We start from the raw sequence: 12,232 nt of genomic DNA on the forward strand, positions 1-12,232 counted from the left end.
AACATTCATTGTGGGCAGGGCCTGCAGTCAACCAGGTGTCTGTCCCCACTCCATTGCTGGGGCTGCAGTCAGACTGGTGTGGGACTGGGGTAGGAGTCACTTTGGAGTGGTACTGGCCCCTGTCAGGGCTGCTTGTACCCTGCCAGGCCTGTGGCACCACTTCGGATTGGCTCCAGCCAAGGGTATTTTGGAGGGGGCAGGGTGTATAGTGTTAGCAAGATTTGCACAAGTTTGCTGTGGGAGGGGTCCTGGAGCAGAGGCCTGGTTGGAGGGGGTGTGTCTGCAGGAGAACAAGGGGGTGCAGTGGGGTCTGTTAGCAAGTTAAGTAAGGAGTGTTGGTGCACTGCTGCTTCCTGCAGGTGTCTGTATCTAGGCTAGGGGTAAGGGGAGGGAAATGGGGCCTACCAGCTCCTTTGTTCTTGGAGAATTCTCCCAAGGATCTCCGCCCCTGCAGCACATACTCTAAGCTTAGGAAACAAATCTCCCTCCTGTATAGCCCAGGCATTTTTCAAACTGCTGCTTCTATGCTGTATTTCTCTGTGAGGCTGTTTGTTGTGCTGTCTCCCTAAGGGTGGAGAACTCAGTTTCCTCTTATCCTCCTGGCTCTCCCAGAGCCTACATTGCTGATATTTTAAACTTCCAGGTGTTAAACCCTGCTTATAGTAAGAACTCATGAAATTATGTACCTCTGGTTTTCATGTGGGTTCCCCATGCCTGGGGTGCCTGGTGTGGGGTCTGGTCCTCTCCTCTCTCCACACCTGCGGTGTCCCTCCCTCCATGGACAGTACCAAGGGTCCGTTTGGCTCCTGACTGCATCTTCTCCCTTCCTACCCTCTTCAATCTGGCCTCTTCTCTACGCTTAGCTGGAGAGTCTGTTCTGCTAGTCTTCGGGTCATTTTCTGGGTTATTTTCACTGATGCCAGTGTTTTCTAGGTGTTTCTGTGTGTGGGATGACTGAGTTTAAGGTCCTCCTACTCTGCTATCTTCCCTGGAAGTCTCTATATTTTGTTGAACTGAAAAGAGAGAGAGAGGTTGGAAAGAACAGGCATAGCATATCCCAAGGAAAAATACTAAGGACTAGTATTTGCTTCAAATTTTTACCAATGAATTTCTACATATAAATGTAATGAATGTATTTCACTATGTGCCAGGGGATGCTTGACAAAGAAATGAAAGAAACAAAATAAACTTAGAATGATTTAAACAACTTAAAGAACACCTATTTTCAAAGAATCTTATAATTCAGAAAGTACATTAAATATCAAGTCTAAACTCACTTTATATGCCTTACTGCAATTGACGTTGAGTGATTTGCTCTATGTCATTTATCTGGTTACAATAGATAGAGAATTTGAGTTTCTCACACCATTCTATGGATTCCCACTATTTTCCTATCACTGTTAATATGGCAAATGCAACCATTTTGAGGTCTTAGGAATGTGTAAAAATTAGTGCATCTTCAAATCTTGAGCCTATTCACTTTTATGGAATACAAGTATTTTAAAGCAGGAATTTTGGGAAAAAAATGTATATTTGAGTTTTTTTTTTTTTGGTCCCTTTTTCAATTGGTGAATTTTAATCAGGGTTCTCCAGGGAAACAGACCATCAAGATACATCTGTATCAATATCTGTATATATTAATATCTATATCAAGAGAGGGAAAGATTTGTTAGAAGAAATTGGCTCACATGATTATGGAGGCTGAGAAGTCCCATAATCTGCCATCTGCGAGCTGGAAGCCCGAAAAAGCTGGTGGCATAGTTTCAGTCCAAGCCAAAAGGCCCGAGAATCTGGGAAAAAATGGTGTTAAGTTCAGACCAAGTCCAAACACCCAAGAATCCGGGAGATGATGCCAAAAGCTCCCCAGTCTAAGTATAGGAAAAGACCAAAATCTCAGCTCCACCAATGAAGCAGAGAGGGATTTCTTCTTTCCTCAACCTTTCCGTTCTTGTAAGGCTCTCCATGATTTGGATGGGGCCCACCTAGATTGAGGAGGAAAATCTGCTTTACACAGTCTACAGATTCAAAAGTTAATCTCATCTGAAACACTCTCATAAGCATGACCAGAAATAATGTTTGGCCAAATATTTGGACACCCCATAATCCAGTCAAGTTAACACATAAAATTAACCTTCACAGTGATGTTAAACAAATTGCTTAGTTTTTCTGAGCCTCAAGTAATTTGTCTGCAAAATGGGGGAGTTACTATCCATTCCGAGGGTTATTTTAAGGCTTAACCAAGATACACTGAAGAGATCAACCTTATTTTGTACATGATGACTATTCAATTAATGCCAGTTCCTTTTGCTCCCTTTCCTTGTATTGCTACTAAAAAGATCCAGTTACGTTATACTGTAAGCCTGTTATGGGTTGAATTGTGTCTTCCCAGACAAAAAAATAGGTTCATGTGTTGAAGTCCTAACTCTCAGTACCTCATAATGTAAGTGTATTTAGAGTTAAGAGGTTTTCAAGTTAAAATGAGATCATTAGTGGGGGGTGGGCTAATCCATTATGAATGGTATGCTTATAAAAAGGGAATCATTTTGACATAGAGAGATACATACAGATACACACAGAGAGAATGCTGTGTGAAGATTAGAGCTGTGCTGTCATAGCCAAGCAAATACCAGAGGTTAGGAGAGGGCCCTAAATTGATCTTTTCCTGGTGTCTTCAGAACAAGCATGGATTTGCACCTTGATCTTAGACTTCCAGCCTCCAGAACTGTGAGACAATAAATTTTTGTTATTTAAGCCCCTCAGTTTGTGGCATTTTGTTACAGCAGTCCTAGAAAACTCATACACCTGTATTTCTTAGATTGACCATTACTTGTAATAAAATCTCATAGAAATATTTCTTCATTAGCCCTTATGAGGATATATAAGGTCCTTCTTTTCCAATTTCAAGGAAAGTAGGTCTAAAACCCCTTCTGGCCTCTCAGTTAACATGCTTCTCAAGAATAGAGAAGGTAAGGCATCTCCCTATTATATGTGATTTTTTTAAAAGATTTTATTTATTTATTTGAGAGAGAGAGAGAGCATGAGCAAGCGGAAGGGTAGAGGGAGAAGCAGACTCCCTACTGAGCAGGGAGCCTGATGTGGGACTTGATCCCAGGACCCTGGGATCATGACCTGAGCCAAAGGCAGTTGCTTAATTGACTGAGCCACCCAGGTGCCCTATAAGTGATTCTAATTCTAGTTTTTTAATATCTCACTAAGCCTAGGCTATTCATACAGGCCATGGACTGATGGAATAGATAGGTGGATGGATGGATGGATGGATGGATGGATGGATGGATGGATGGATGGAGAGAGATGATAGATGATAGATAGATGATAGATAGATAGACAGATAGACAATAGATAAGAGATAGAGAAAGGCAGAACAATCTCTATTTCTATCTCTGTATATATGTCTACACGTGCATCTCTATTCTCTGTATCTATACTGCTTTTTAAGAAACATAATAATAGCATAAGCTTCTCCCCCCATTTTATCAAAAACTTGCTACAAACATCATTTTAATAAAGTTTTCATGTCATACTCTCTCATATGTTTGTATTTACTATGATTTGCCAACCATAATGTATTGTTAGGCAGTTGATGCCCCCTCCTCTTTTTGCCATATTTTCTGAGATAAAACTTTGTTCACATTTCAGAATAATTTCTTAAAATAGTGTACCAGAAAGACAATTATTAGATCAAGGCTATAAACATTTTTAATATTCTTGATACTTATTGCCAAATTGCTTTGCAGAAAAGCTGGTGTTCTTTCCTTTGGAGTTTAATCCCAAGACAGTTCTTTGTAACAAGAGAAGGAAATAAGGTCATGAAGAGCAGTGGGAGCATTAGCATTCAGTTGCCACAAACAATTAATGAGTATTTCCTTACAAAAAAGCTCTAAGCCCTGCATAGTGTATCCATAACATGCAGGTAATTCAAGCAATCTCTGGCTCCATCTTTCTGGAACCCAACATAAAAATGCAATGTGGGTTATTAAATTGTCAGCTCATGTGCTGAGCAGAAGTCATCTCTATCCTCTCCATTCTCTGGGTTGTTTCTTCTCAAGTGTTTAGTTCAGAGATAATTTTCAGTAAACTGTTGTCACTTGAAAATAAACAGTCTGGACAGTGTACAGTCCATTCGGAATACTGAGAAAATAAACAACCTAGGATATGCTCCCTGCTTGTTTTTGGAGCCCTTTTTGGAATGTGTCCTCCAGATACTTTACTTTCTTCCCTAAAGCAGAAGTTTTATTTAAAATAAAGCAAAGTTACTTCTTTGGTACTTCTGGGCAATCCTTTTTTGAAGAACCACAGCAATGAGTGGCTTTGGAGCCCTACTTCGAAGAAACCAGTCCATCCTTCTGGTGCTCTTTCTTTTGCAAATTCAAAGTCTGGGTTTGGACATGGATAGCCGTCCTACCACTGAAGTCTGTGCCACACACACAATTGCACCAGGACCCAAAGGTGAGGAAAGAAAAACAAAATGTTCATATATAGTAAATGAACTCTCTTCCCTCCTCCCTCAACCCTATTGTAACTCTCAATGACTTTCTCTTCTCCCTAGTGTGCGTCTTCCTTCTTTTCCTTCTATTTTGGAAAACCAATGGCCTGTTATTTTTGTAAAAACCTTCCCTGATGTTAGGTAAGAGCATGTTGGGAGGGGGTGGACCTCACCCAGGGCACGGGAAAATTCCCTCCTCCATGCTGTTCCAGGGGGAAGTACACAAGCCAAGACGTTAGTCTTTCAGGAATGCTTTCCTTAATACCTTCTCTATTCTTTGGCTCTTTTTATTCCAACGCCTTTCTCAGCACTGATTTTGGTAAAGTTACCAGGCAAAAGCTACGTAAGGAGAAAATTAAATCTTCTGAATATTTCATTCAATGAGTGGGCTTCCTATGAAGAAGAAAATTTTTGTCGAGGATGCAGGTAGTGTATAAATGAAATTTCTTTATTGAAAGTGGAGTCTTTGGGGCCAAGTGCCTCCAGCTGAAGGGTGATAGACTATTGCAGAATTTTTTCAAGTAGAGCCAAGGTCTAAATGTGCTTCAAGCAACTGGTTGATAAAAAATGCTGTTGTTTTCCTGGTTTTAGTTCTGACCCTTTTGTTCTGGAAGTGGTCACTGCAGAGCAAATTGGTGCTCCCTTATTAGTAATTCATGCTATGTTTCTCCAGGCTATAGGGTGGAAGAATTGCAGCTGCTTAAAATTTTAAATAGAAAAAAAGGGTCTTTCAGAAAAAGCAGAAATACATTGCCCTGTGCTTGCCAGTTATTTAAATGTGTATTGCTTAAAGTGCATTTTTCTTAATCAGTGAATTAATTTCCTCCTAAGATTGCAATCCAAGCTTTAACCTTTGATACCATAAAATAAATGCAGGGAGGAAAAATGAGACCTTGGGGCTTCCAAATAATTTCTTGGGTGAATAAATGAATAATGTGAGGGCAAATGTTCAGGAAAGAAAGTTTTGATTAGAATTAAAAGTATTTACTTAGAACTATTACTGGACTTTCCAATAATGTACAAGGAACTTTGTGTTATTCCTGAAGTATCATGGAAAATGCTGAAAATTAAAGTTTTCCTTGTCCCTGCAAATGGGAGAGTCCATTTGAAAATAGCACCGTTAATTTTCCTTGCAGAGAAACTACAAATTTCAAGCTAGAAGAAGAATGGACAAAGTGTTGTCAAAATATCCCAAATATCATGCATTCCAGTACAACAATTCTGTTTATTCCAATTCAGCCAACATATATCAAATACCTATTAAGTGCCAAGCATTATTTTAGGCATAAGAGATGCATTAAATAACATATATTAGTGTCATGAGCAGTAGAGAAAGAAAAAATATAGGAGGGAGGAGTGGGCAATTAATTTTTATTGGATACCAACAGCCTGTTCATCATGGTCTTCCTACCCACATTTCTTAACGCAAAACATCCCCCTTCCCACTAGAAACCTTGCTAAGATTTCAAACAATGTAAATCTTTCATTCTTTTCCTGAGCTTGTGTCATCTAGAACCCCAGGGGTTCCAGAACAAAGTCTGCTAGGAACCTGGTATGATTTTTTTCTTCCCCCAGAGTCTGAGGACTTTGCATCAAAATGAATTCTAGGTTCCTTTCTTATGAAAAATATTCCACAATTCTGGAACGGAATGTACTGAATACCTCCTACATCTCAGGCCTCATGTTCAGTGCTAAAGGTTTCAAATTAAAGCCCTTGTCCTAGAACATGTCTACATTTCAAGCTTTGTATTAGATTGCAAAATCTTGGACTCAGGGCTGAGTTAACTTGGTTTTTTCTTTGCAAATTGCCTGTATTCATGCATATGGAGCACCATGCGTGTGCTCATCACCGACTCTCTGCCACCCTAGGCATCGTGCTGGATGCCGTGCCTACAAATGAAAAATAAGACTTAGCCTTCGTCTTCTCTCAAGATATAAACTGCCATCTACTCTACCTCATTCCTTCATGAACATGGTAATAGCGCCTCCCTACCCCTGCACAAGGCAGATTTGCATATTTATTTCTAAAAAAAAAAAATACTAATAATAAAGAAAAGGAAAAAAAAAGCTTGTTGGCTAAAGAAATATTTAAAGGACGGAATTACTGCTTCTGTTTAATATATTTTTCCTAAGAGCAGGCTGGTGTGTATTTTTCTCCATGGCTAATCATGTCAATACCATAGTTATCAGCGCTGTGCTCAGAAACTTCTAGGTACTCTAAGAAACAATAAAAGGAGTTTTCCCTAAATTCATTTGGGAGACTGAGAACTAAATAAACTATTTAGAGTTGCAGGTGGAAAACAAGTAATGTTAACCTGTCATATAATATGTTGTCCAATACAGACTCACCATTTTCTTACTGCATTATTTCCCAAGCATGACTTGGTGGTAAGAAAGATATTGAATTAAATCTGTTTTGATCTTCAGTATGCTATTACATCTATTTATGCTTTCGTTTCTTTATTTGCAAAGGGAGCTTCATTAGAGAACTGTTTTAAGAATAATATAAGCTAACAAATGTAAACTTTAAGCCGTGTAGACAGTATAAATAGATAATTCTATTTGTCTTTCCTTCCTCTCCCTATTTATCTGTCTGCTGAGCAACAATTTTGGGAATAAGCAATGTTCCAATTATCAAAACTTCTTTGTTGGAAGCTATCTTTATTTTTCTCTCTATGCCTTAAATTTATTATTTTATGCTGTTTAGTAGAAAATGTTCTCTTTCCCACCTGTGGCGGTTCTTGAAACTATTCATGTACAATTCTGACCTCTAGTGGTTTCCCTTGAGAACAGCAGTGGCAGGAAATTTTAACAAGAAATGTTAAAAGGAAATGTAAGAGCAGTAAGAAATATTTGAGTGATGATTCACAATTTCCAAAGTATTTTCAAGTAGATTATCTTGTTTAATTTTCATAATTGCCCTATGTGGTAGCAATTACTTTAAACTTAAAAGATAAGGAAACAATGTCAACAAGGCCAAGTGGAACCCTCAAGGTCTCTCACATACTTATAGAACAGATAAGCAATTTGAACTTCAGCTCTGGCCTTCTGGCTCTGGGTCCAGTGCCATTCTATGACATCCACTGGCTTCTATTAGAATCAGGTTTGAAAATATAGTCCACTGTCCCCTATGTGATAAGAAATGGATGCGACAATGCCTGAGAACATGGCATTCATGTCACCTCACAGCTCAACATTGTACTGGATACTAACATACGCTGAAAGTAATGATATGCCTTCTTTTTGATAATCAACTCCATTACTTCATTAGTTTGCTTGGAAATTAAAGATATTTTGCCTTATTGCTTATGTTGGCTTCCATTAACCTTTTTGTTTAGGAGCTTTTTTGTTTTCAATGACTTTTGTGTGTGTGGCCTAAAAGTTGCTTTGCCTTCCATCTGGCTTCTCCCTACTTCTCCCACATCAAACTCCTTTTCCACCTGTAGTCTGATTCAGGCATCCTTGCTTTGTCTCTCATTCCTGGCCCAGGATCTTTGTATTTGCTGCTCCTTCTGTCTGGCCTAAACTTAGCCCAGCCCAGATCCTCCTTCCCAAGGATCGTTCCTTCTCCTCATTTAGGTTTTAGCTCAAATGCCATTTGCACAGTAGGCCCTCCTGGATACCCCCTTACTCTCTGGATCCTAGCTATATCAAGTTATTTCCAGGAATCTTTTCAGCCTCCAGGGCAAACAAGCTTCTCATGACTTCCCCAAACAGATGGCCAGATATGCCCAGAAATGTCTGGATCACTTTCACAGCCAATTTGGAAGTCTCATTACCTGTAATGTAACTATCAGAGGTAACTTGGTTTAATTCCATTTATTTTTGCATTTGTTAAAGCTGAAGCCCAGAGAGGTAAGATTACTTGTTCTAAGTCATACACTGATTAACTGACAGCAGGACTGGAACTGGAACTCCTGTTCCAATCACCAGGCCAGTCGTTGCTCCATTCTGCCAGGTTACATCATCACCCTCACGTTGCATCAGTCTCATTAAGCATGAAATGATCCTTCCTTTAGCTTTCTAAATTAACATTAGAAAAGGAGTTCTGTGAGGTCAATGCATAAACATCATACGGAATTGTTTTAGCTCGGTCACCTTGATACAAATTAAGTTGCTAATTTCTTTCTGGTGGCTTTATCAGACAGGTTAAGCAAGTAGGTATTTTTCCCAAGACCTTTATATTAACTATATTAATTCACTATATTCTTTCATTGAGAGTTTTAATATGTATTTTATGCATAAAGACAGGCCGAAATTTTAAGTGGCTTGGCCAGGGTGTTCCAAACCATTTTTTCTTCTCCTTTTCCCTTTGGGTAGATACCAAGAAAGCATCTCAAGGTTAGACCAGAAAGGGAAGAGTAAAACTCCAGTCAATCAAGGTGTGAGCAAAGATGATTCAGGAGATATGATGATAACGTTCAAAAAAATTTAGTTTGTTTCATTTTAGTAAGCATGCCTCCTTTACCCAGGCTTGCCCTTTCCTCAACTTCCTTGCACAATAACTTGGCTATCCATCTGTCATCGCTAGGGCCATAGTAGTAGTAGGTACTTGCATGTTGGCAAAGATTATGGACTTTGAATTTGAGCTCTGCCACTGACTTTGTCTTTGAGACCTTAAGCCTCAGTGTCTTCATTCTTTAAATAGATAATGTTATTGTCTGTCTCAAATGCTTAATTTGAAAATTAAAACATGTAGCATATAGCTTAGCTCTCCTCATTTTTCCCATTAGCTTCCATTTTCCATTACCATAAGCTCCCTCTCTCCCCACATCCCTAATGAAAGGCTCACAGATTGTAAAGTTGGCTCCTTAAGTAGAAATCCATCAAGGAAATGCCACCACCTTCTGCTCCTTGCTGCAGTTTCCTTTCTCTTGCAGTTCCCCTGCAAAGTCAACTCTTGTCAGTAGTTCACAAACTTGAGATCCCCTTTTCTCTTCACTCATGTTGCCTTCTTGCCCTTGTTCTCCGACTGAGTCTGGTGTTCTTGATCAATTAAGTAGGAATAACAATAGTATAAATACCCCTAGGGATGTAATGGGATTAAATGAGCTAAAACCCACAAAACCAAACCTCAGTTTTCTTTTTAGTAGTAAAAAATTGGATGATAAGTGTGACTACCTTAAGGGGTCTTGGTGAGGAGAAATGAGTTAAGCCACACAAAGCACTTAGTACTGTGCCTGACATATTGCCAACGACCCTTTAAATATTCGAAAACCATGGATTAGCAAAACTCAAGAGAAAATGAGAATGTTTTTCCTGCTTTCTGGTCTTTTTTCGTCCTTTAGGGAATATTTTCCTGTGCCCCAGGCAGGCAGTTTTGTTGGCCTTGGGTCACCGACCATATGTGTAGGCCAGATACAACTTAAGTCTCTCACTCTTTATTTGTGTTTATGAAATTCTACATCTGTTAGAAATGGTGTTGTTTGGCCTTTTCACATATTTTTTGGATATTCTGATCCATAAGCAATCTTGTCTGGTTTTTGCACCACATATTTGATCTGTAATATTCTATAATTTTACAAAACTCTTTAAATTATATTCTAGAACATTCTCTGCTCTTTTATAAATTATAATTATAAATATGTGCAGTAAAAATCTGACAGAGACTCAACTGAAGTCGCATCTAAAGAATTTAATTGTTTTCAAATTATTTACTGTGATTGGTCTTGACTTGAAAACTCTAGAACCATTATTTCAGGTCTCTTGTGGCCACTTGAGAACACTTGTATCTGTTAAACAAATGATATGAGTATGAGTCTTTAGAATTTACCAAGGATTTATCAATTAATTTTTTTAGTTCCACTGACATACTATAGGAATCATTATCCCTATTTAAAGAGAGGGATAAATAAATAAAGGAAGGAACCAAGGAAAGAAGGAAGGAACGAATGAACTAACGAATGAACTAAAGCCCACTACTCTTGCCTGTGACTCTTCTGAGGGTCATTTATTTGACATCAGCCAGGGATGAGTGTATGTGCAAGACATTACAGTGTGGAGTGCAGTCGAAAATAGTTGAAATGATGTTGTTCTGCCTTGCTTGAGATGAACAAAAATCTAGAAAAGGATTTTGACATTCAGAGCCAAAGTACCCCCCCGCCTTAGACGACATGCTGAGTGTCCAAAGAGGCCCTTATGTCCAAAGGGAGCTTGGGAGATGGAAAAATGTCACAAGTGTAACAATATGCTGCAGACCAAAGTGAAAGTCTCCAAAGAGAAGGAGGGACTTGGTTATATTACAAAGGAAGGTCTCTAGAATGGATTTATCCTAGCCCTTGAAGAGCAAGGCTAGACCACGCCACCAGTGATCTTGGGGCAAAGTCCCACAAACCAAATACACTGAAATAATGCTCACATGGAGTGTACAAAGGCAAGGGATATGACCTTCTTTCTTAGCTTAGAGGACCCTGAAGGGACGCAGTATCATGTTGGTATTATTCTAAGGTGACCCAGCCATGCTAACGTGGAACTTTCTCCTGATCCCTCTTCCTGTTTCTCTAACATTGTAGCTCTGCACAGATGAGGGTATGCAAAATTAAAATGCTCGGCATTCATTGATGCCAGGGTATTCCTGCACCTGCCTACAAGGCTTTACCATTGAGAACCGAATTGCCCAAAATGCATCATTTTACCGCCTATTTTCCTGTATTTCTTCCTATCTTACTTTTTGGAATTAGAAATATGGGTGGATGTGGGAGGTTAGGGCAGAGTACTCTGCCGTGTCGAAATGCATCCCTAATGCAACAAATTTATTGACTTAATTTGCAGGTCAGTGGAAACCTACTCTTACAACAGGGGTGTCCAATGGTGGAGAAACTAAGTGTTATTCTACCTCAATCTTTTAATAAGGTGGAGCACAGAATGTTTTCCTTCTTCTAGCTCCAGTGGCTTCATTGTAAATGGAAACTTACTGCACTTTGTTAACCTAATTTTCATTATACCTTGGGTTTTCTTTCTTCTTCTTTTTTTCTGGTTTTGGTTTTCACAGCTACTCTGTAGAAGTTTTAAGATTGTATCGGGTCTGACTAGTCAAATGACAGTTTAAACCAGAAGAGTCAATGGAAGTCTGAGTAGGAGAATGAAGCAACTTAGATATTTTTTCAGGTAGACAAATCTCTTGGCAGGGTGGAAGATAGGCTGAAGGACTGAAAGGATGTGAGAAGATCCTGGTGGGATCTTAGAGAGAGATTTCAGAAGCAAAACTGGCAGATGATGATGAGTTCTGAACAGTCTGAGCTGCCTCTGGACATCCATATGGAAAAGTCCAGTAAGCAGTTGAAAATAGAGATCATAAATATTTTTTAGGCACTTCTTCTCTACAAAAACAAATCACACTATTTGTCTTGACTCATGGTTTTTGTAACTTGTCTCATTTAGTGGAATCATCAGGGAGGACACTGTCATTCTCACAGATGGGTGGGATGTCCACGGGTTGGGATGTTGGGATATAATCGCATAGCTATTACTCATAATGCTGTTCTTTTTCTTTACATTAGCTTCTGCCCCACTTTGTACTGAAAGGGATTTTAGACAGAATATTGTGTGTTACATCTACAGAGTGCTGTAAACGTTTCAACACCAGAGGCACAAATTTCTGGAAGCAAAACTACACATCAGCCAGGGAGTTGCAAATCTGCAGAGCCAAGGTATGGGCTAAAGAGGCACTGCCTGCCCTTGGCCTCTTCTTTGTAGTCCTCTGACTTCTAGGGGCTAGAAATTCTGGGT

At 39.3% G+C, this 12,232-nt stretch overlaps 1 protein-coding gene across 2 annotated transcripts in view; it reads left to right on the forward strand.

Moving 5' to 3' along the window:
* The first annotated feature begins 4,214 nt into the window (after positions 1–4,214).
* Positions 4,215–12,232, forward strand: part of COLEC10 (collectin subfamily member 10) — a 38,250-nt gene continuing 30,232 nt past the window's right edge. For both annotated transcript variants that reach the window (XM_025871542.2, XM_073892737.1), the window contains exon 1: positions 4,215–4,467. In XM_025871542.2, the coding sequence (XP_025727327.1) occupies positions 4,320–4,467 (148 nt within the window). In that variant the 5' untranslated portion in view covers positions 4,215–4,319. The remainder of the gene's footprint in view (positions 4,468–12,232) is intronic.

Source organism: Callorhinus ursinus, unplaced genomic scaffold (genome assembly GCF_003265705.2).
Source record: "Callorhinus ursinus isolate GAN/ISIS: 27379988/994484 unplaced genomic scaffold, GSC_fseal_2.0 scaffold5, whole genome shotgun sequence".
NCBI lineage: Eukaryota > Metazoa > Chordata > Mammalia > Carnivora > Otariidae > Callorhinus > Callorhinus ursinus.